The following is a 24,723-nucleotide window of genomic DNA, read 5'->3' on the forward strand; positions in this document are numbered from 1 at the left end:
TCGCCTGCAGCAGGCGCCGCTGGTGCACACGGGGTCGCCGGGTGTCAGCGTGTGAAAGGCAATCAGACTGCACATGAGCGGGTCCACCTGCTCCCTGGTCTGGACGCGCCCACTGCCTGCGCCCCCACCTGCCCCCGGGGGAGGGGCCGCCTGGCAGAGCCGGCAGCTGCAGACCAGGGTAATTGTGCCAATTAGACGAGCTGTTTGCACATCTCTGGTACGTACACACAGGGGCAGGATGTGTGCACGGGGGGCGGGGTTCGAAGGCACGGGGGGCACAGCAGCACGAGCATGGCACCGGGCGGAGTCTCGCGATGGGTGCCATGGGCTGCCAGCCTCAGGTGGCTACACACAGCAGAGCCCGGAATCAGACTCCGCCATCTGCACAGCGCCTAGAGCGCCTCGTCGTGGACTGAGTCTTGCTCCAGTCTGCGAGATCAAGCACACACCATGTAACAACCCCCCACCCCTGAAAGAGCCAAGACTCGCCAATATCAGAATGTGGGCATCTGCTGGTAACATGACGTATTGTCGCGGCTGGGTTAATATTCCGTTACAGAAAGCCTACCCTATTCCTGGGCAGTCTTAATTGGTTTCCCATCGAGAAATTGGCTTATTCCCACCCGCCTGCATAGTGAGTGCATAGGGCGACGCACCCAGGGTCCATCAAACATTACAAAGAAAGAGGCCATCCCAGGAGGCTATCTCTCTCTCTGAAGTGCTGAGTCGTCAGAGTCACTGCAACGTTCTATAAGGAAGAAAGAACAAGCACTGGCCAACAACAATCGGTCTACCCTCTGCCACAAATCTGTTGGCTTTCTCGGTGCTTGTTTGTTAATGGTTTTTGAAAAACCTTATTGCTGGGGAAGCTATCAGGCCCTTATCAATCTAAAAGAAAGCATTGTCTAAACTCAACAATATTTATTTTCAACTGACATAATAATAGTCTTTATTGAGCGATTAATAACAATCTTTGCAATTACTTTTTTAAGGAAAAATAAAGAGAAGGAGATACATAATCAAAGAGTTTTACAAAGCAGATAAAAGCGGTAGAAAAGTTTTTTAAAAAATGAAAAAAAAACATGCAAACTAGTACAGTACTGTGCATTTGTACAAAAAGCCTTTCGCGATTTGCTGTGTCTTTAGTTATCAAAAGAGGATTGTCTTAGAGTACCGGAGCAGATCTCGATAAATCAAGTTCAATCACTAGCCACTGGGTTTAGGGTCGTGTTAACTATTTTCATGAAGCGCACTAGTCTACAGGCTAGTTGGATGTCTTCTCCCTTGAAGCTAATCAGCAGAGCTTGTCGACGAGTTCGCACACAACTTTCGTTCCATAGCTGTGTTAGTTGGCTCCTTCTGGCTCTATCTAAAGCCTTGCAGCTACATAACAATTGCAGAACGTCCTCCTTTGGGTTATCACAGAGCCTACACTTAAGGTTGGACTCCAGGCGTTTCCACGGGAGGAGATGTTCTTTTGATGGGATTACCCCCATCCTCAACCTCAGAAAGGCTTCCTTCGCCTTCCTTGAGAAGCCGGTGCTGAGGTATGTCTGTGGTAAAGCGCTGGTGTAGCCTTGGATCACGAACCACCCATGGGACCTCCTGGTTAGTGCTGCTTTGTCTTCATCCAAGGAGATTATTTTCACAGATTTGTTGACAAGGCGCTTAAAGGATTTGTGTGAACAACTTGAGTCCCAAAGGTCTTTTAGCGCAACAGAGTTTATAGCTGCTTGGAGGTAGACCATTGCAGGGGAGTCCTTGTTTGTTTCCAGCTCTTTCCAAAGATGGGCATTCAGAGAGTCTATTTCAGCGTTCCTTACTTTATGCCAGCATTTTGCGTATGCGCCATTACGTGCAATTTGCTACTTCTGTAAGCCAAACTCCAGCCTTAACTATGCTGGAGAGGTGTACGGTGGGAGCGTGAAAAGTATTCGCAGTGTTTTGCTTACCACGTTATCTAAGGTGACTTCATCTCTCCCTCTCATGCATTCACTGCTGTATGTTATCGGCGGCTGCAGTTTTGCACGAAGTATGTCCAGCAAGGGGATTAAGTTTGGGCCCGCTATTTTGTTTTTAATGTTTTTTAATGCGATGGCCAGTGAAATCCCTCTGTTCTTTATTGATGTTTCTTGTCGCTGGAATGAGCCTTTTGAGTCGAAAATTATCCCCAGATATTTGTTTTCTTTAACTGTTTCCACTTTATGATCATGAAGAGACCATTGAAATACTTGTTTTTTTGATTTTTGATTTAATACCATCACCTTTGATTTTTCTGTATTTATGCTTAGCCCGTTCTTTTCGGAAAATTTACTTGTTGTGTTAATAAGGTGTTGCAGGCCTACTGGAGTTTGGCTGATTAGTATCAAATCGTCCGCATATAATAAGTTGGACAACGTAAAACCCCCTAACTTTGGGGCGTGATGGTTACAGTTATCCAGATCTTTGGAAAGGTCAGACATGAAAAGGTTGAACAGGGTCGGTGCAAGGACGCACCCCTGTTTCAACCCTTTAGTAGTCGGTATTTCTTTTGACAGACAGTTGCCGGCCCCCAGTTTTATTTGGATCCAGGTATCTGTATGCATCAATAGATTCAGTAATTTGGGATCAACCTCCCACTTTGAAAGCTTTGCCCACAGTTTTCCTCTGTCAATGCTGTCAAATGCGGCTGAGAAATCGATGTAGCACACATATAATGGTTTTTTAAGTTTGATTGTAGCATCTATCAGCAGGGAGAGGGCTAGAACGTTTGTCGTGGCCCTTAAGTTTTTTTGAAATCCAGTCTGATTGATAGGGATTAATTTTTTGTTTGACGCCCAGAAAATTAGTTCTTCTAAGAGAAACCCCAAAAAATATTTGGCGTCTATATCTATAAGGGCTATGAGCCTGTAGTTCTTAGCCTCGCTCTTGTTGCCTTTTTTGTAGATTGGTGCAATTATTGAACCGTTCCAGGAGGACGGAAATTGTTCGGCCTTCCAGATTTCTACAAAGAGCGGGAGCAGTTGTTCGGCCCAGTAAGTTGGATCATACTTGTAAAGGATGGGAGGGATTCCAATTGGGCCTGGGGCTCCCTCCTTCCGTCCTTTCGCAATTCGTCCCTTCAACTGCACAATCGAGCCTGGGAAGTTGGACTCCTCGACTAGAAGCTTTAGGGCCATTGGGTACGCCTGTTTATTGAATGACACAAAAAGAGACCATTGGATGAAGAGGGCTGGTTCTGAGAACGTGTGTTTTAGGATTCAGTCCCACATGCCAAGAGTTGAGACCCAGAGGTGGCCGAGAGGTGGGAGTCTTAGTACTGAAATGTGCAAATCAAAAAAGTATATTCATTTATCTGCAGAATGCAGTGCGTTTTAATTATACCATGACATTATAGTTAACCAGTGGTAACTGTACGGCACTGGCCAGGAGTGGATTACCGTATCCTTTATTTTATTTATTTAAAAGATGTATAAAGCCCACAGCTACATAACAGGGTTTCCCAGCGCTGAGCAGGACAAGTGCTGTTGAAGTTTGTTAGGGGCAAGGAATTAAACCTGACTTTAAAGAAAAGTCTTCAGCTTTTTACGAAAGGATAAGGGCCTCATTTATGAGAAATGACGCATTGCTACCTGAAAGCAGCGATGCGTCACTTCCCAGTGTGCACTCCTTGCGTCATGATTGATGCATCATATTTATAATATAACGCATAATGTCGCAAGGAGGTACAGATACGTCAGTATTTCTGACGTATCTGTAGGCGCAAAAGTGACGCATTGCTGGAGTGTGTCACAGAAGTGACGCAACTCCAGCAATGTGTACTTTCACATGGGCAAGTCCCATGTTGTTAGTGCCTTCGTCAGTCTTACGCCTGCCATGATGCAGGCGTAAGATTTTGACGCATTAGCGGCCAAGAAATGGTGCAGTAAAATCTTATAGATTTCACTGCGTCACTTCCATGACCCTTTCTTGCGTCAAAACGCCCCCCTTGCATGCATTATACCTGGCGCAGGTATAATGTGGCGCAGGGGTTTACAAAGTGACGCATCTACCTAGATGCATCACTTTGTTAATATGGTGCAACAAGGCGGATTTTTTATGCCACTGGTGCGTCACACAAAGTGACGCAACGGCGGCGTAAAAGTGACGCACGGCCTCATAAATGAGGCCCTAAGTCTCACCGGCAACATTTGAACAACAATCTTTTTGGCTTTGGTTGAATGTAGCAGAGGCCATGTTCAGAGGATTTATTTGCATTACCCGAGACCACAACAAAGAACAGACAAACGTTAACTACTTTGACCAGAAATCTACAGTTTATGCACAACACATGCATTCACGCAACAGAATATACCTTGGAAGTCACCAGGAAAATCCCAAACATGGTCTTATTTTTACTGCCTGGTCCCCAATTCGGCATTAAACATCTCCAGGAAAGTCCCATGTCATGCTATAGCCACGTGTGCATATAGTTTGTTGGTATAGGTGAGGGATATTCTCGTGTGACCATACGACAATGCAGTAGCTGGTAGCAGCCCAAGGCTATTGCCAAATAAGACTCTGCCTATGATGGATATTTAAAAAACAGTCATACTCTCGAAAGGTAAGTGGGGAGAGAGCACACTGCCTCTCATTCTAGCAGAGTTCCCCCCATTGCACGCTGGTAAATGCAGTACGCTTACTTCAAAGTTGCTGTAGATTTTTTACTAAAGTTGTTGCAAGTAGTGCTGTTATCTCTAGACTCGTGTTTCTGGGTTTAGGCCTTCATCAGTACAGAGCAGAAGTGGTAGAGAGCAGAGAGAAGTAATTTATTGTTGCTGAAATGCTGCCCAAGTCTTCACAGGTCCCAGTACCACTACACTGGCACACAGGTGCATCCCAGGTGAGCTCGTCGGCTCATGGAAGACTTTTAAACGCACGTGGGGGGAGAGGGCACACTGCCTCTCATCCCAGCACAACTATCAAAAGGTGTTGAGATGCCAAAATGGTGGCAGCTTGTGCGCTATACAAGGGTCATTTAACAATAAAGTAACATGAAAAGTGGACGAGAGATAACTATGGTGCCCTTGGGGCTTCCCTGATCCGGGCTCAGGTAAAGTAGAGCCATGGTTAACAAGCTGCGTTGAGCCTTGAGGCATCACGGACCCCGTCTTGTACACTTTACCCTGTTCCCATTGTATCGCATACTTAGCCAGAAGTAAAAGATATCCGTCCTTCAGTGCTTGCAGCTGTAGTTTCTGATCACTCAGTCATGTACTAACACACTCCAGAGTTCTATCCTTCTGTGTAGCTTGAATCCACCCAGAGGCGACTTGAGGAGCGGGGGAGCAGCTTTAACAGCGAGGGCCCGGACCCGCTTAATTCTGTTCATGTTGGAATTTTCACCTTTAAGCTTGACTCCCAGCATGAATAGTGCAGTGGTGGACAGAAAGACTTATTAATACCCAATACGGCGCCGGCTCCCTTTTGGCCCAGCCTGCCATTAAGGAAGCTCTGAGTACCAAAGAAGGGACAGAATGGTCTGCCTTGGAACTACAGGGGGGGTCCATACCCCAGATAGGGGAAGGCGGCGTACTCAGGATCCACCCTGGAATTCAAAAAGATCTAGAACAAGTATACTTTGGTGGGAAAGCCATGCCCGGCATTTGGTTACATATATTCCATACATGTCCGCCTTCTTTTACTCGGGCATTGTAAGTTCATCTACTGAAACTGAAGACTTGGCTGTTTCCACCTGCATAATATGACGCGTTGGTGTAATTTCAAGACCGGGCTGTTTCCATCCGCATAATACGATTTCATAAATTTAACACTCTTGTTTGGTGAGGAGGCCAGCGCGGGGAAACCTGACAAGGTAGCCATGCACTTTACAAGTCACTTTAACATAACATAACATAACTTTAAGAGCGTGGTACATAGAAAGACCCCCGGGGACAGAACCTCCCACGACTGGGTCTCTCTATAGATGTCCACCTGCTCCCCATCACCTAGTGACACATTTTACAGTGCTTCTTGGAAGGGAGAATTTATAGTGGTTCAGAGTCCAGGCTTCTATAGTTTATATGCCCTGACATAGCGAGTAGAATAAACATTTGCAAAAAAACAGACGGCAATAGCTTTTTTTTTGCAAAATATTGAGTGATACAATGATAAACTTGCACAACTTTCTGCAAAAATAGTAACATGTCATAAATATCTTAAACCTGCCAAATTCACTTCTGACCTATTGTAGAACAGGATTACTTTGCTATTTTAAGACCTGTGCTACCAATTTTTGAGGCAAGTGCTGGACAATGGGTTTAGTGCAAGAAAAACATTTAGTAGGAAAATATTGAAGTAAAGTGGAGAGTTTGGTTGTGTATTTTTGAGTCAATTCTTCTGTAGTCGTTCAAGACAGACAACTTACACTCAGGATGCCCGACTCCACATCAGGCAAATATATAAAGTGAAGGTGGTTTTGGAGAATTACTAGTTTATCTCTGACCACACTCATTACCGTAACCAAGGCCACTACACCGCAATCACTACATTAGCAACAGCTCACCGAACACCCATCCAATAGACCTCTGATACGTATCCCAATCAACATACTTAGACTCCACACACTACACAGACCATCACTAGCACAACACAACACCAATTCTATAAAGATGGCAAAACACTGTCCAATCAATATCACTGCCACAAAACACACCAGCCCACACCCTATAGACATGTAGATGAAAGCAAGCAGGTCAAACATACCTCCCCCTTCCTCATCAACAGCAAATCATAAGACAGACAAACCCCAGCATTGTGATGCATAGATAGGAAGCTCTAGATTCTGGTTAACCACACCTTACATCCAGAGAAAAAAAATGGAAAGGCCTTAAGCACACAGAATCATAACCAAATCAATTTTTCCTGGATCAAACTATCTGGCAGATGATTGACGCAACATTTCAGTGGAGCCCAGCTGTGGGGACTTCTTACAATTTTCCTACGAAAGAGGGCAATTTTCATCCCACAAACTTAGCTTTATATCAGGTTGGGGACCATGGACACTAGTTGGTTGTCTAGCGTCTCTGGAATCACCGCCTTGAGACCCTCGCGGGCAATCTGCCGCCTTTATATATCCCTGATTGATTGAATCAGTTGCTGTTGGACTTCTGTACATAACTAGACTATCTGACCCTTAGTCAAGGTCAAGACATGGCCATCTGGACAGACCTGAGTGTGAAAGCCTTGTTGCCTGATATGTGTGTTTTGAAGATGTTTCACCTCTCCAGATCAGAGAGTCACACTACTTAATGCTTTCTAGAAGGGAACCCATAAGTTCTGCTCAGTCACTACTTGTAATAATGGGATTATATCCTCAGGAAGACCCTGACATATCTAAGGGAAGGGACAAGGATATATTTCCAGATGCGCCTCTAAGTTGAGTAACGTTCATTGACCATAGACTATTATTTCAATCAGCCAATCAGAGCCGTCCCTTGCATCCAGTAGAGTGATGCCTCCTGTCTTTTTTCCTTAGAGCCATGCACGCCAACTCTGCCAATGTGCGAATCCTCATCAAGGGGGGAAAGGTGGTGAACGATGACTGCACCCACGAAGCCGACGTCTACATCGAGAATGGTATCATCCAGCAGGTGGGGCGGGAGCTGATGATCCCCGGCGGGGCGAAGGTCATCGATGCCACAGGGAAGCTGGTCATCCCGGGCGGCATCGACACTAGCACACACTTCCACCAGACCTTCATGAACGCCACCTGCATGGACGACTTCTACAATGGGACCAAGGTACGTGGTGCATGGGAGGGAGGGGTCAGGAGGGTAAGGCTGCAGGCTGGCCCAGGTTTTAAGTGTTGACTATAAAGTGGAACTGTGTGTACAATGGATAGGTTATTAGTCCCTCTTCAGCTCTGGAGGTAGAGTATCTTGGGCAGGTAAATCTGTTTTTTCATAGTATGTACAGGACTGCCATCCTGTTATCTGTAGGCTCACATGTGTCTAGCTGTCCCCAGATCATCCTGTGAAACATCAAAAATATTCTTGTAATATTAATTCTAGATACCGGAGCATGCTTCTATGGGGTAACTCTAGCATAAATGATGCGCAGGTACTTTTTTGTGTAGATAGACCGTATCAGAGGCACAGAAGAACCTATAAAGGAATGGCATCATGATGTTGTTGTCATTCGCAATCTTAAAATTGCACCCACTGTGCATTACACAGCACGAGACATGCACATCCCAATTTACAGCAGAATGTTTCAGGCTTACAGCTGTCACTAGTAGTAGCTTCTGTTTCAGTAATTTACACAGCATGTTCTACATTTTAAGAACTGGTGTATGTCAGTGAAATAATCCTGCATTATAGCCCACTGCTGAGGGCGATGCGTCACTGATACACATGCTATGGGACTGCCCTAAATTGGGCTACTACTGGACCACTATACACGACTCACTTACCGGAGCGGGTGCTCTCCCTCAGACACACACATTAGAATATGTCTTACTGGGGCTGGGACCAGCAGCGCGTAAAAGGAGTGTGTCAACACGCTTCGCTGATATGGCTATGCTACTCGCGAAGCGTGCAATAACCATGAGGTGGAAATCCCCCAAACCGCCTGCCCTGACTTATAGAAGACAGAGGTTGTACGATGGGGTAGGGCAGAGGGGGAAGCGCTACAACGCGAGGAACGCAGTGGCCTCAGGAAGACGCCGATCTCCCTTGAATGGTTTGCCATACTAGGAATTTTTTAAACGGGAAGGGATGATGACTCTACTATCTCGTTGTCTGCAGACAGAAATGTGAATTGTTCTCACTAGTTCCACAAGAATGCCTGGTGCACCTGACCACGACGACGGGGGAACCCGTACAATTATTACCTATGCCACTGACTGGTTGTATATAATACCATAGTAAGAAAGAGAGCTGGTTTTGAGCATAGCCAAATAACGCTGGATATTTGCATATATGATGTATGAGTGCCTAGGGTGGGAGTTAACAGGGTGGAGGGCGGGGTATTTCTTGTGGGTTCTGTTTGGTTTAACTGAAATGCAACAAAATAGAAAATGTATATTATGATGGATATTACTGTACTGACAGAGCGTATTACTGTGTGATTTATGGTATACTAACTGTTCCATGATGATGCTCTACTCACTATGCAAATAAACAAATTTTCACAAAAAAAGATCCCACTGCTGAGGGGTATACTGGCCAATAAAAGACCATCTCTGCAGGTTATAGGCTCCAAGGTGCAAGCAGGGGCCTCTAAGCAGGCATGGGGCCTTTAATGACTGGCACAGCCAGAGGCTGAAGGGCTGTAATGCTATTAGACAATATGAACATCCCCAGAACCCCTTTTGTTATAAACAGTTGCCATCTTTTTGTTGAGACATTTTTTATTGTCCATTTCTTGTCTTTTCATGTGCAACAGTGGGCGTTACCCACTCTTCACTGGGTACCAATACACATTAAGATACTCACTTTCTCCATATGGGATATATGGCCTCACAGTTTGCACTACTTTCCTTGTGTTTGTTGGCCTCTCCACTTCTCACTAGTTTTTATCACAACTTTATTTTACTTTGCATGAGTAGTAAACGTGTCCAGATAATTTAGTTACTTGTGCAAAGTAAAGTAACGTGATTTGAAACACCGCACAACGTAGAAGTGCAAGTTTTTGTCCTTAGAATGTAGAATAACACACAAACCCTGAATACCAGATTTTTCTCTATATACAGATTTTTCATTCCTTGGAAAATTCCGCTCACATTTCCTGCCTGCTTTAAACAGGTGTTAAATGGGAGGCAGAGTGGTATCTTCGGAGGAGATACCACCTCGCCTGGCTCCTTTTAGGCCCACAGTCTCTGAATTTACCAAGCCTGTCCACAAACTCATACTGCGTTTTCAAGTGCCTTATGTCTCCTCCTCTTCTTTCCAGGTAGCTGATCTTAGTCAATATGGTGGCAGGTATGTTTACAGATTTGGCTCAGATGGCTTGTGTCCTGAGGGAAGGGTTTCATTAAGGGCCAGTTGAAAGTTCCCATAGCAACATAGAAACAGGATTTTAGAATCTGTGCCCCCAAACCATTTCTATTATTGCTAATCCTGTATGTGTAAATACACTTGAGCCAGAAACCTAATTCACATGTGGGTCCCAGGAGGCGCATGTAACCGCTGCATCATGGCCGCCGCTGTAGAGAGTCTGGATAGACCGTACCAATGGGTATTTATTTCCCCATGGTCTTGAAAATCACATTAAACCTTGTAAGATTAGAACCTCATGGACTGAGGCACACTGGAAATGACGCTGTTTGCATCCCTTGGAGGTACCTAGATTGCATTTTCATGTCAACCGCATTGTCGATGATCACAGAATTAAGGAATATTCCCAAGTGTGCACATCTTTGGATACAAACCTTATACAAACAATGGTTAATCACGACTAGGGTATTTACAGAATACTGCCAGAAGAAGACAAGTACCTTGGAAGGGAATGAGTTTATGATATGTAGAATTTCTGCTTATGCTGGCTTGTTTTCTTTTTATTCAGTTACATATATATTTTCCTCCAGAAAAAATAATTGGTTGGATGAACCGGCCATCAGCCAGTGCTCTACCGCAAAGGGACACTAGACGGCCATCCATGAAAGGACACAGTTCCATATGTTGAGGGCAGATGCCCCTGCCTCACTGTGACCTGCTGTCTTTGCCATTCCTGCCTTGTCAATGGGATGCTGTAGCTGTTATTGTGCTGTGTTTTTGCATTGCATTGTTGATTATACAGTAATACTCATGATTGTGCGGGATCCAGATACATAAACTGGGCTCTGAGGGTTTGCAGGGTTGGCCATTGGAGAGAGATCACCTACAGACTGTATGTAGTCCACATGTACTCACCACAGCCCCACCAGCAGCAGTCACAAGGGGGCGCTCTCTTAGAGAACCCTTAATGAACAAGACAGGCAGGCAAGGAGCAGTCAGACTCTATGGAAGAAGATTGTAGAAAAGTAGTGCGGAGCAGATGAGAACAGGCACCGATGGCTTGGGGATCATTTGACCTTGGACCTCAATTCATTTGTTGAAGTGGAGGAATTACACCCCTTGCAGTCCACTGTGACCAGGGCATATATTTCTGTTTGTTGAATGGTCCATCCTTTTACATCCTTGGACTGTATAAATTACATTTGCACTGTGCATTGAGGTCAGATAGTGAAGTATATGATTGTATTTCACTAAATTCTTAAAACAGGCACATTTTGGAGAGCTTTGAGTTGTCACTTGTGTGTGTTCAGTATCATCTTTGTCACAACTCATGTGCACTGCACCTTACAATTTCTTCTTTCCTCCTTATGAAGTACCTTATTTATATAGCATGTGCTTGTACACGTAAAAGAAGCATTAACTAATTAATAGACCCTTTTGGGCTGAGAGCTTGTTGTGTGTAACACTTCGTCACACGAGGACTGATCCAGCATAGATACTAAGTGTTGCAATAAGTAGAGCCTTAAAAGCCCTTGTTTTATATACTGTATATGACCCCATCAGTCACCCAGACATAAGAGACACTACTAGACACCGAAAGATCAATGCATGATGCTAGACAGACAGAGACCAAAAAACATTGTATAACACCAAAATCTAACAGACTATGCCACACACTTCAAAACCCCTGAGTGATATTAAACAACCAAACTGGAACAGTCATTTCAATACACAAAAATACAACAGAAACCACCAGACAGCCAAATACCTCTGAATGGTGTTAAACAACCAATATACGGTATAAGATTCACTGGCTCTATCTTCATCAAAAAGACCATTAAATGCTGCCTGACACCCAGAGAAGACAAGACAGGCTCAGACACCCAGAGACCAATGGACATTTTAAATACCCAAATACTGATAATAGGAGAGACTCAGAACCCAGTGGGACAGATAGCCAGCAATCATTGCAGACAGCCGTAACACAGTAAATGCTGTCAGGCATCCAGAGAAAAATTAGCCCTTTCAGATGTCTATTGATAAACTTCCTGACACTAACTGTTCCCCAAAGACCAATGGAGATTATCAGACACTCAGAACCCATGTGGACTATTAGACACCGAGCAATCATTGCACTCTACCAGACAGCCACAGAACAGTAAATGCCATCAGGCATCCAGAGAAAAATGGTCACTATCTGATATCCAAAGAGAAAGTGGCTGACACTGCCTGAAACCCAGGATGCCAATGCAGACTATCAGACACTCAAAACCCAACGGAGACTATCAGGCACCCACCTAGCAAAGCACACTGGAAGGCACCCAACAAGCACACCAGAAGGTACCTACCAAGCAAAGCACACTGGAAGGCACCCACCAAGCAAAGCACAATGGGAGGCACCCACCAAGCAAAGCACACTGGGAGGCACCAGACAAGCAAAGTACACTGGGAGGCACCCACCAAGCAAAGCACACTAGAAGGCACCCAACAAGCAACGCACACCGGAAGTCACCGAACAAGCAGAGCACACTGGAAGGCACCCACCAAGCAAAGCACACCAGAAGGCACCCACCAAGCAAAGCACACTGGGAGGCACCCAACAAGCAATGCACACCAGAAGGCACAGAACAAGCAGAGCACACTGGGAGGCACCCACCAAGCAAAGCACACCGGAAGGCACCCAACAAGCAAAGCACACCAGAAGGCACCTACCAAGCAAAGCACACTGGAAGGCACCCACCAAGCAAAGCACAGTGGGAGGAACCCACAAGCAAAGCACACTGAGAGGCACCAGACAAGCAAAGTACACTGGGAGGCACCCACCAAGCAAAGCACACTAGAAGGTACCTACCAAGCAAAGCACACTGGAAGGCACCCACCAAGCAAAGCACAGTGGGAGGCACCCACCAAGCAAAGCACACTGGGAGGCACCAGACAAGCAAAGTACACTGGGAGGCACCCACCAAGCAAAGCACACTAGAAGGCACCCAACAAGCAACGCACACCGGAAGTCACCGAACAAGCAGAGCACACTGGAAGGCACCCACCAAGCAAAGCACACCAGAAGGCACCCACCAAGCAAAGCACACTGGGAGGCACCCAACAAGCAATGCACACCAGAAGGCACAGAACAAACAGAGCACACTGGGAGGCACCCACCAAGCAAAGCACACCGGAAGGCACCCAACAAGCAAAGCACACCAGAAGGCACCCACCAAGCAAAGCACACTGGGAGGCACCCAACAAGCAATGCACACCAGAAGGCACAGAACAAGCAGAGCACACTGGGAGGCATCCATAAAGCAAAGCACACTGGGAGGCATCCACCAAGCAAAGCACACTGGAAGGCACCTAACAAGCAATGCACACCAGAAGGCACAGAACAAGCAAAGCACACTGGAAGGCACCCACCAAGCAAAGCACACTGGAAGTCATCCACCAAGCAAAGCACACCAGAAGGCACCTAACTAGCAAAGCACACCGGAAGGCACCCAACAAGCAAAGCACACCAGAAGGCACCTAACTAGCAAAGCACACCGGAAGGCACCCAACTAGCAAAGCACACTGGAAGGCACCCAACAAGCAAAGCACACTGGAAGGCACCCAACTAGCAAAGCACAACGGAAGGCACCCAACAAGCAAAGCACACTGGAAGGCACCCACCTAGCAAAGCACACTGCTAGTCACCCGCCAAGCAAAGTACACTGGGAGGAACCCAACAAGCAAAGCACACTGAGGACACCCACAAAGTAAAGCACACTGGAAAGCACCCACCAAGCAAAGCACACTGATGACACCCAACAAGCAAAGCACACTGGAAGGCACCCAACAAGCAAAGCACACTGGAAGGCACCCACCAAGCAAAGCACACCGGAAGGCACCCAACAAGCACAGCACACTGGAAGGCACCCACCAAGCAGACTGGAGGGCACCCACCTAGCAAAGCACACTGGAAGGCACCCAACAAGCAGACTGGAAGGCACCCAACTAGCAAAGCACACTGGGAGGCACCCAACAAGCAATGCACACTAGAAGGCCCAGAACAAGCAGAGCACACTGGGAGGCATCCATAAAGCAAAGCACACTGGAAGGCATCCACCAAGCAAAGCACACTGGAAGGCACCCAACAAGCAATGCACACCAGAAGGCACAGAACAAGCAGAGCACACTGGGAGGCATCCACCATGCAAAGCACACTGAAAGGCACCCACCAAGCAAAGCACACTGGAAGTCATCCACCAAGCAAAGCACACTGGGAGGCACCCAACAAGCAAAGCACACTGATGACACCAAACAAGTAAAGCACACTGGAAGGCACCTACCAAGTAAAGCACAACGGAAGGCACCCACAAAGCAAAGCACACTGGAAGTCACCCGCCAAGCAAAGCGCACTGGGAGGCACCCAACAAGCAAAGCACACTGATGACACCCACTAAGTAAAGCACACTGGAAGGCACCCAACAAGCAAAGCACACTGGAAGGCACCCACCAAGCAAAGACCACTGGAAGGCACCCAACAAGCAAAGCACACCAGAAGGCACCTAACGAGCAAAGCACACCGGAAGGCACCTGACTAGCAAAGCACAAGTCTAATCACCAGAGGCGGAAGCCGGGTGCAGGCAAGTGAAAGAACTGCGCTGAACACTAGCGTTTTTACTCTGCGCTGAACAATAGCGTTTTAAACATTGCTTTTACACCTTAATCGTGTTGTGACTGTTTTTACTATTGATGATTACTCTTGGCTGACTAAAAGCCTCTGTGTTCTTTCATCCTCTCCTTTGCACTTTGCACATCTCTCTCTGGGCAGGCACCTGAGGCGGAAAGCCGGGTGACCTGAGTTTATTTTTAAAATTGCTCCGCTCTCACCCTACCTCTGCCACTTTCTCTGTTAGCGCCGCGCTGCCCTGCCTGCGGTCTCTCCTGCCTCCTGACGGCTCAGCTGGCTGTTAGGGGTTTCCCTCGGGACCAGCAGACGCGCGTTTTGGTGGCGGCCATATTGGGGGAGGCAGACAGTCGGGCGGCAGTCTAGTGGCGCAGTCCTGCCACGGACGGCAAGCTCCGCCTTAAAACTAAGATCACTTCCCTCCGCGCAGCGGACGCGCGCTGCGGAGGCGCCTAAGGAGCGCCGAAGGAAAGCCCGTCTGCGCCCGTCAGCGTCCCGGAGGCGTCCGGGCGCTGGCCAGGACAGGCGTCCTTCTAGCAAGATGTTAACCTACTCCAAAGATGCTCTTATCTCCCTCTACTCCCCACCCACTTCCTGCATTAAAGTTTTTCCTAAACCTCCCCGTTCCAATATCAGATGTCCGGGTTGTGGCTGGTTACCGGACCTAGGTCGGATTGCCTCCCTTACCCCCCCTTCCGTCAGTACCAGCTGCTTGCTGCTGAATACTAGATCCCTAGCCAAGCACGCGCTTGATATTTCCAATCTCCTTACTGATTCTAAAGCCGATTGCCTGTTTTTGACAGAGACCTGGCTGGGAGAGGGTTCCGGTTCAGATATAGCCACTGCCATCCCCCCGAGCCACGTGATTTATAGGGCAGACAGAGCCAGCGGGAAGGGGGGTGGAGTAGCTCTCATTATTAATAAACGTATCGCCTGTACTATCCTTCCCTCAGACAAAATTCATGGGAGTGAAACACTGGCCTTCTCCCTATCTCTATCCCCCCAGCAGTCCTGTACTGGACTGCTGGTCTATAGGCCTCCTGGCCCTATAGGCACCTTCTTCGAAGATCTCCATTCTCTGATTTCCTCTCTATGCCTGAGATCGAACCATTGCTTGCTCCTGGGCGATTTTAATTTTAATTTAGATAAATCAGATGACCCTCATAGTATTAAACTAATGACATCACTTTATCCTTAGGTTTGGTCCCTCACCTCCAGTCCCCCACTCATTCCAACGGTCATATATTAGATCAAGTGTTCTCAACTGTCCCAGTAGCGGTCACTGCCCTTGCCCCGGTTCTCTGGTCTGACCATTTCCTGGCAGAATTCAAAATCCCTTCCTCTAGAAAGAACTCTGATGGTGGACATAGGGACAAGGTCCTGCCTTCGAGAGCCTTTCACCGAGTCTCACCAGCAATGATACTGAAGGAGCTTGAGTCACATCCTTGCAGGCTATCTGGCTCGCTGGATACGGACCTCGACCTCCTACAGGGCTGGTTGACCCAACGCTTCTCAGACCTTGCCCCTCCTATACCCGCCAAGTCATCTTCGGTAAAATCTTCTGCCCCGTGGTTCTCTTCAGCCCTGGCAGACAAACGCCGGCAGTGCAAAATAGCCGAAAGGAAGTGGCGCCAACACTACGACGCCAGCTGCAAGGAATCATATAGGTCTCAGATTAGAGACTACCATCGCGACATCATTGCCAATAAAAAATCTTATCTGGCCAGCCGTATTGAGGAGGCCACAAACTCCTATAAAGAAATTTTCAGGATTGTCAAGGACTTTATTTCCCCCTCCTGGACGAACCCCAAAATCATGCATTCCGAGTCCTGGATTACTGAGCTGGCTGCCTTCTTTGCTGACAAAATTAAAAAAATCCAGCTTTCTTTTGATGTCCCCAATATGATCCATACTTCCTCTTCTGATTTTTTGGTTCCGTCATCTCCCACGTCAGAACCTTCCCTCTGTAACTTCCCGGATATGTCTTTGCAGACTTCTCTGGACCTTCTAATTAAGCTGAAATCAGGTTCTCCCTGGGACCCTTGCCCCGCCAAAACCCTTGCCCAACTAGCCCCCACCCTCAACCATCTCATTAACCCGATCCTCAACCTCTCTCTGAGCACAGGGGAAGTCCCGCAGCCTTGGAAACATGCACTGATCTTACCACTATTAAAGAAATCCAATTTGAATCCGGACTCGCACGCTAATTACCGACCCATTTCCCTTCTGCCTGCCCTCGCGAAAGTGGTTGAAAAACATGTCCACACCACTTTGTCCCACTTTCTCGAGGCTAATGATATTCTTCACACATCCCAGTCAGGCTTTCGCTCTAGCCTGAGCACTGAAACCGCTCTTCTCGAGGTCACCGAAGTGATTAAGTCCACCTTGGACAAGGGAGGAAAAGTCATGTTGGTGATGCTCGATCTCTCGGCGGCCTTTGACACCGTCCCCCACAACCTCCTCCTTGCTAGACTCTGGGAGGTAGGTCTGAGGGGGACGGTGTTCAACTGGTTCCGTTCCTTCCTCTCTAACCGTCAACAAACTATCTGGGCCCCACCTTTTTCCGCCGCGATGCCACCTCTGGAGGTCGGAGTTCCGCAGGGCTCAATCTTGAGCCCTTCACTCTTTAACATTTACATGACCCCTTTGGCGGCACTCGCGGAGGGTTTTGGGGCCCAGATTGTATCGTACGCTGACGATACACAGCTCCTGTTCACCTGTGATAAGGACCACGACTTTGACGGACCTTCCATACGGGACTGCCTCGGGGCGGTGTTTGACTGGTTCAACTGACACTGCCTCAAGTGCAATTCCGAAAAGTCGGAGGTCCTCTTCTTCGGCTGCTCGGCCGACCCCAGGTGGAAGGATTGGTGGTCGGCCGCTATGTTCCCACCTGACAGTGACTCAGGATCGGCAAAGAATCTAGGAATCCAGGTCGACAACTGCCTCTCTCTTAGGGGACAAGTGTCGGGCCTGGCCGGTAGATGCTTTGCGATTTTAAAAATGCTGAGAAAGTTCCTGCCCCTCCTATCCATCGAACACAGAAGGACCACAGTGCAGGCCTTGGTTGGCTCTCGCCTGGACTACGCCAACATTCTGTACCTTAGCCTCCCAGACTATCTTATATCACGCCTACAGATAGTACAGAACTCGGCAGCCCGAGCCATCTTCGGCCTTAACAGAAGGGCCAGGGCGTCGGAGCTCCTCAGAACCCTCCACTGGCTGCCTATTAAGAAGCGGATCGCTTTCAAGGCCCTGACCATCGCCTTTAAAGCCCTGCATGGTCTTGGCGCCCGCTACCTTCGAAAGTGGATCACTTTTTACCTTCCATCTAGATCCCTTCGTTCGTCGTCACAAGCTAGGGCAGTCACCCCTAGGATTCATCGAGCTCGCATTGGCGGCCGCGCCTTTAAACATCTGGCGCCCAAACTGTGGAACGATCTTCCTCTCGCGCTCAGGTCCTGTGCCAATCTCCTGACATTCAGGAAGGACTTGAAAACCTGGTTGTTTCGGCAATAAGTCTCTTCCATCCCTGCTCTGTTTCTCAGGACCTATTCGGCCTGATTTTTCCTCTGCTCTCCTCCTCGTCTTGTGAGGCTCCAACAGCGCCAGGACACTCCTCTGAGTAGCTGTGCGCTATAGAAGCACCCTTTTAACATAACATAACACACTGGAAGGCACCCAACAAGCAAAGCACACTGGAAGGCACCCAACTAGCAAAGCACAACGGAAGGCACCCAACAAGCAAAGCACACTGGAGGGCACCCACCTAGAAAAGCACACTGCTAGTCACCCGCCAAGCAAGGCACACTGGGAGGCACCCAACAAGCAAAGCACACTGAGGAAACCCACAAAGTAAAGCACACTGGAAAGCACCCACCAAGCAAAGCACACTGATGACACCCAACAAGCAAAGCACACTGGAAGGCACCCAACAAGCAAAGCACACTGGAAGGCACCCACCAAGCAGACTGGAGGGCACCCACCTAGCAAAGCACACTGGAAGGCACGCAACAAGCAGACTGGAAGGCACCCAACTAGCAAAGCACACTGGAAGGCACCCAACAAGCAAAGCCCACCAGAAGGCACCCAACAAGCAAAGCACACTGGAATGCACCCACCTAGCAAAGCACACTGGAAGGCACCCAACAAGCAAAGCACACCGGAAGGCACACAACAAGCAAAGCACAATGGAAGTCACCCACCAATCAAAGCACACCGGAAGGCACCCACCAAGCAAAGCACATTGGAAGGCACCCAACAAGCAAAGCACACTGGAAGGCACCCAACAAGCAAAGCACACAGGAAGGCACACGACAAGCAAAGCACACTGGAAGGCACCCACCAAGCAAAGCACACTGGAAGTCACCCACCAATCAAAGCACACCGGAAGGCACCCACCAAGCAAAGCACATTGGAAGGCACCCATCAAGCAAAGCACACTGGAAGGCACCCACCTAGCAAAGCACACTGGAAGGCACCCAACAAGCAAAGCACACCGGAAGGCACACGACAAGCAAAGCACACTGGGAGGCACACAACAAGCAAAGCACACTGGAAGGCACCCACCAAGCAAAGCACACTGGAAGTCACCCACCAATCAAAGCACACCGGAAGGCACCCACCAAGCAAAGCACGCAGGAAGGCAACCATTAAGCAGTAAATGCCGTCAGGGATCCAGAGATAAATGGACAAAAATCATATATACAAAGGCACACACACTGTCAGACACCCAGGCACCAGTGGAGACTGTCTGACATTCAGAGATGAATGAAAGATATCAGACAACTGCAGACCAAGAGACAGCGCAATGTGACAAACACGGATCTGGACAAAGATACGCCACCATGCCTACAACCCTTACATCATCAACATTTTATCTCGGCGCCACCTTCCTTGGTGCACTCAGCCTTCTGTATACTGCGGAGACAGCATAGACCCTCATGCCCATACAACAGCCTCTGGATATATAGATACGCAGTGGCAGGAGGGTGAAAGTGAAGAGGAGGGGGTTCAGGACCAAATAATAAACTAAAATAGCAAACGAAAATAGGAAAAGAAGAAAAGGCTGGTTGAACACGTCCCTGTGGAAAAACGGATTAGACTTTAGATATACTCTAATCCACAATTAGGTCATCAATTCTGCTTCTTCAAACTTTCTGTTTCATTCTCAACTAAACACTCACCTGGGTGTGGAGGTGATTTGACCGGAGCGCATCCTTCTATGGACCAGGGCTGTCTAATACTGCCCGGGGCCCACCCTGTTGAGATCAGGATGAAAGAGATTATATTCTTTGGAATAAGATTTTTTATCCCCGTTCTCTTATTGTCTCATCATGTCTCATTCAGATTTTTAAATCAATTATGTATTGATGTTTTGTACCTTTTATCGTTTCTTTATAACCGAAATAAAGATGAATTGATTGATTGATAAGGATGAAAATATCTTTAATGAAACGTGTAACTCTTGTCGAGTTTCCCAAACATGCTCCCTGCCTAGGGAACTCTGGAATTCCTTACTCAGGGTAGATCGTGTGCGAAGTTTTTTCAGTTATCCCTCAGTGTTGCATTCTCTTCCTCTGTACCTTTGGTCGCACTAGAGCAGAATCTTTTATATGCAAAATCAAAGGTATTCCTTATCACCTGTTACCTGATGTTGGATTTCTGAAGGAACATTAAGCAAGAGGCTACATTCCCAAGATTAGTGCTCAAGCAACTCCACTTCTCATAACCGCTCATATGATGTCGGCTTCTGAGCCTGCCGGCTGTATTTCAATTTGCTAGACTAATGAATTTTAATGTCTTTTTCTGATTGATTTTGCTGCTTATGTGCCTTTATGGCTGTTCACAGTCGAACAACATTTTTTAAAGAACGAAAGAACTCATGGGACGATTTTTCAACATAGAACGCGCAATTAGCACTTGACGCGATCCGCATCATTCCACAAATAATAGGGCTAACAATTTAGCAAAACATGTTAGTGTATTCTTGTTCATAATTACGGTGTCGCAAGGATTTAAAGCCCTCAGAATCCTTTGCTCTATTGGGTTACGTCTCGCTGTCAGATGTCTCTTCCGTACTGTTTGTTGTCCACCTCTGGTATAATTACTTAACGTTCTGAACCACTGCTGCCTTCTCACACTCATTCTTTCACTCCCTAGAAGTGATCCAATCTCCCACAATCCCTTGTGTTAAAATCAAAATGCCCAGGTACTTATCTCTGTGTCCGGGAAAAGCTTTTCAGGAAGAGGAGATCTTCTATTAAGATCCGCTCCTCCGGATTCTCAATGTGAAGCATCAAGAACCAGAAACTCACGGTTTAAATCATCTCACTTCTCAAAATGGCCACCAAGATGTCAAAATCTCGTGAGAAATTGTTCCCACAAGATTTTGGCTCTCATGAAAAATGCATATAGCTCATGGTCTCATTATTTATTTATTTCGAAAAGATTTATAAAGCGCGAACATGACCGGACAGGGTATCAGAGCGCTGTACGTATAGGCAGACAAGACAGGCAGGTGAAGGTGTAAAATATTAACCATTAAAGAAGTTAAACAAACATATATTATTTTGAAGTTCCTTTCTGGGGAATGCCAAGGCTCCAGTGTGTGAATCTTGCTGCCATGTCTGGGCACAGATGTAGTCAAGGAAAAGGGTTTTACCTCATTTGCATTTACATATTGTTTTGTACATCTCCTTATGCTAATCTCTAATTACCTCTGATCCACAGTACATTGGTTCTTTCTGATGGCACATTGCTAGGCTGTTGTCTTCTGGTGCCAAAGCCTCCCCCATGACAGACGGAGTCCATTAACTTGGCTTTCTTGCAGACTACTGGACTAGTGATCTGCGAACTGCGTCTCGTGACACATTTATATTCCCACCAACAAATAGCCGTACATTTACATGGATTATGTACTTTACAGGTATTTTAAGACCACAATCTCAAATTACAGAAAATTAAACCGGAGAATTATTTGTATGTGGCAGCATCAACTTATTCTCAACTATTTCATGGTCTCCTCCGAGCAATATATTTAAGGAGATGATATACGTTTTTTATTTCATTTACACTTTGTTTGTTTTATCAAGTAAAAATCCACTAAAATATATTTCATTTACTTCAAATAAATATCTTTAGTCTACCCTGTTAACATAATATCCATTCAAATATACCTTTAATTTGCATGTGTGTCCAATCAGTTCTGAGTGCCTTTGTGTTAATTCGAATATGACCATTATTGTGCTAAATCAGTTTATCCAAAAATATGCATGTAAGCTAACAATCATACATAACAAGTGGTGGGCTCCCGATTGTCCTTTTAAAATGTCTGCACCATGTATATTTCAGCAATCTTTCTCAATATTTAGATGTAATGCCTTCTACAGGCCCAAAAAGCTGGTCATGACTTAACACTGTCATTAATATTTTTTCAAAATTCAGTGTCACAAAGTGGAAAATTGCCTTATAGTAAAATATCCAAACTTACAGATTTCCGTTTGAGTGGGATTTGATTAATTTTTCTCACTTTGCAAATATACTGTGCAGTGCTTAACTTGAGCTGGTGGTTGCTGGTGCCCAGCACCAGCACTTAATTGTCAACACCGGGAATTGTGACATTCTGCCAGAAGGTGGTGCTGTCTGGCTAATTTAGAGATGAACACAACAACAGTTGATATTCAATTCAATATACATTAAAAATAACTATTATCTGCCACCCACGCCATTCTTATAGCTTTGGGGGGCTGGAATCATCTGAATTGTCACACTTGTAGGAGTGTGATGGTTAGTAGCTGTGTTGTTACTATCATTGGCAGCATGGTAGGGGCAATGGGTGGTACAAGCTGCAGTGACCACCTGACGAACGCCTTGGCACTTATTTTTTTTAACAAATTAAACACGGAGACTGTGCTCATCCTTCCACTATATTTTGTTGTAGCGCTTTCTTCTCCTTTCTGTTTCATCCCATTTCAACTTAGTTACAAGCTTGTTCTGCACGTACACCACCATCGATGGCCAATCAAGATGATTTCCAATAAAAGTCTTGAGTTTTGCTCTCTTCGCTTTGAGGTGAGGTTTTCCAATTCTCTCTGCAGTCTTAGTGTAACCAGTATTCCTGCGTCTATTCAAGAGTACTCAACTTTGAAACACAAATTGAATCCTCACGAAAGCAGCATGTCTCACATTTCGTCTCTCGAGTGTGGCAAAATGTGATTTCGTCTGATTTAGTGATATTTGATTTCTCCAGAATCAATGGATTAATAGGAGTTTTCTACACTTTAAAATGAGTTTTACCATTACAATGACACAGTGACATTGCCAATTGCTTTATATCAATTCCCCTAACCCTGACCCCCAAACCCCTACTCTAGTCTGAAACCATAAGCACAACCCTAACCTCAACCTTTACCTTCAACAACTCCTCACCCAAAAACCCCACCCTATATCCCCAAGCTCAACCCCAAACCCATCACTTACCACAGCACCTAACCACAACTCTTAACCATGAACCCAAACCCCTCACTCAGACATGTAACCCTAACTCAGCAACACATTCCCAGTCATTCGCCCAATTTCTAACCCCAAAGCCTAACCCGAGTCCCCACCCCAAGACCAGTCCCAGCCCTAACACCAACCTCATCGCTTATTCCAGCACAAAGCCCAACCCTTAGCCCCCACTAACTCCCAGAAAACAACCCCAGTTCTTAACCCTAAAACTGGCACTCACGTAAAGCGCCCTGTTTCATTTGGGCTAAGTTTGCGCTATATAAAATTGGAAAAAAAACGTTTGCTGATCCTAACTCAAACCCATAACCGAACCCCTGCTCCAACTCTAAGCTTGACCCCAACCCTAATGCCAACTTATCACAGCAGCTGCCCCCAACACCATCACCCAAACATGCAACCATGAATCCCAACCACATCCCCAAAACCTTAACCCTATTGCTAACAGTAAACACAACCCCTAATGCTAACTCCATCCCCAAAGCTTGGCCCAGAGCCCAACCCCTACCTATCCCTAACGCTAGCCCCCGTTGGAACGATTGTGAGATGTTAAATGACAATGTAAATGATAAGAATGTAAATATTGATAAAGTAAAAGTATCTAAGAGCATACCTGTGATGATGATGTGTGTTTGCAATGTCCGGTCTGGACACTGGAGTAGCATTGGAAGTGCGCTTTACAAATGGCACTTAAGATAAGATAAGATAAGATTGTACTGAACAGAGAGACAGAGAGCCAAGGTGGTAGGGAGTATGTGGGGGTGGTGGGGGGGGGGGGGGGGTCAAGAGGTGGGCGCTGCTGGCTACACTTTGTGCTGATTTGTCAGTTTGTTTTCTGAAAATGCAGCGTCAGGAAGCAGACGTAAAATAGACCTGCAGAATTTATGAACTGCAGAGAGAGGACAGTGGCGGTGACCCTGGAGGACAAGAGGGACCGCCTGCGGGGCTAGGGCTGTGTTGCATAAAAAGAGAGCAGAAATGCACCATATTTACTAAGATCTGGCACGCGTCTGCGCTCTCGATGCACCGTCACACGTCAGGCAGCCTAGCACCAACGTAGGCCCCCTCACGCCATGGTGCAAGGGTGTCTGCATTACACGGAGGGCTGTTTTTGTGTAGGAAGGAATAGCTTCTGCACAAAAACAATCCTTAAAGGCATATTCTGCTTTTTAGGTGTGCTACAGAATTCAGCCCACATGGAGAGAGGACGTAATGAGGAGACATTAGGATATTTTTCCTTGTTACGTCTCTCTGCGGTAGGCGCAGCATTTTGATGTCAACCCAGTTTACTGACGTTAATAAACGGGGGCTTGCATCAAAATACATGGGTTGATGCACGGGACGCTCATGCTCCACCCATGTAATGCCTACCCGGCGCAGTGTAACGCAACGCACTGCTGCGTTCTGTTACTTCTTCTGCAAAGCTACGCACGTCGATACAACGCACCCCATGCGAGGCTTTGTAAATCTCGACTAGCATCTGCCACAGAGGATGCGCCAAAGTAGCGCAATCGTGACACAAAATGTTCATAAATCTGGGCGCGTGTTTCTGCCACTTTTGTTTGTGAAGGACAGCGTCACTGCCAAGGAGAAAGG

General features: G+C 46.7%; 1 protein-coding gene across 2 annotated transcripts in view; it reads left to right on the forward strand.

The window, feature by feature from the left end:
• The window catches only part of DPYSL5 (dihydropyrimidinase like 5), a 364,441-nt gene that overhangs the window by 140,002 nt on the left and 199,716 nt on the right, over positions 1-24,723 (forward strand). For both annotated transcript variants that reach the window (XM_086928117.1, XM_086928116.1), the window contains exon 2: positions 7,496-7,760. In XM_086928117.1, coding sequence (XP_086784243.1) covers positions 7,500-7,760 — 261 coding nt within the window. In that variant the 5' untranslated portion in view covers positions 7,496-7,499. The remainder of the gene's footprint in view (positions 1-7,495; positions 7,761-24,723) is intronic.

The sequence above is a fragment of the Lissotriton vulgaris genome, chromosome 6 (assembly GCF_964263255.1).
Source record: "Lissotriton vulgaris chromosome 6, aLisVul1.2, whole genome shotgun sequence".
Classification (NCBI taxonomy): Eukaryota; Metazoa; Chordata; class Amphibia; order Caudata; family Salamandridae; genus Lissotriton; species Lissotriton vulgaris.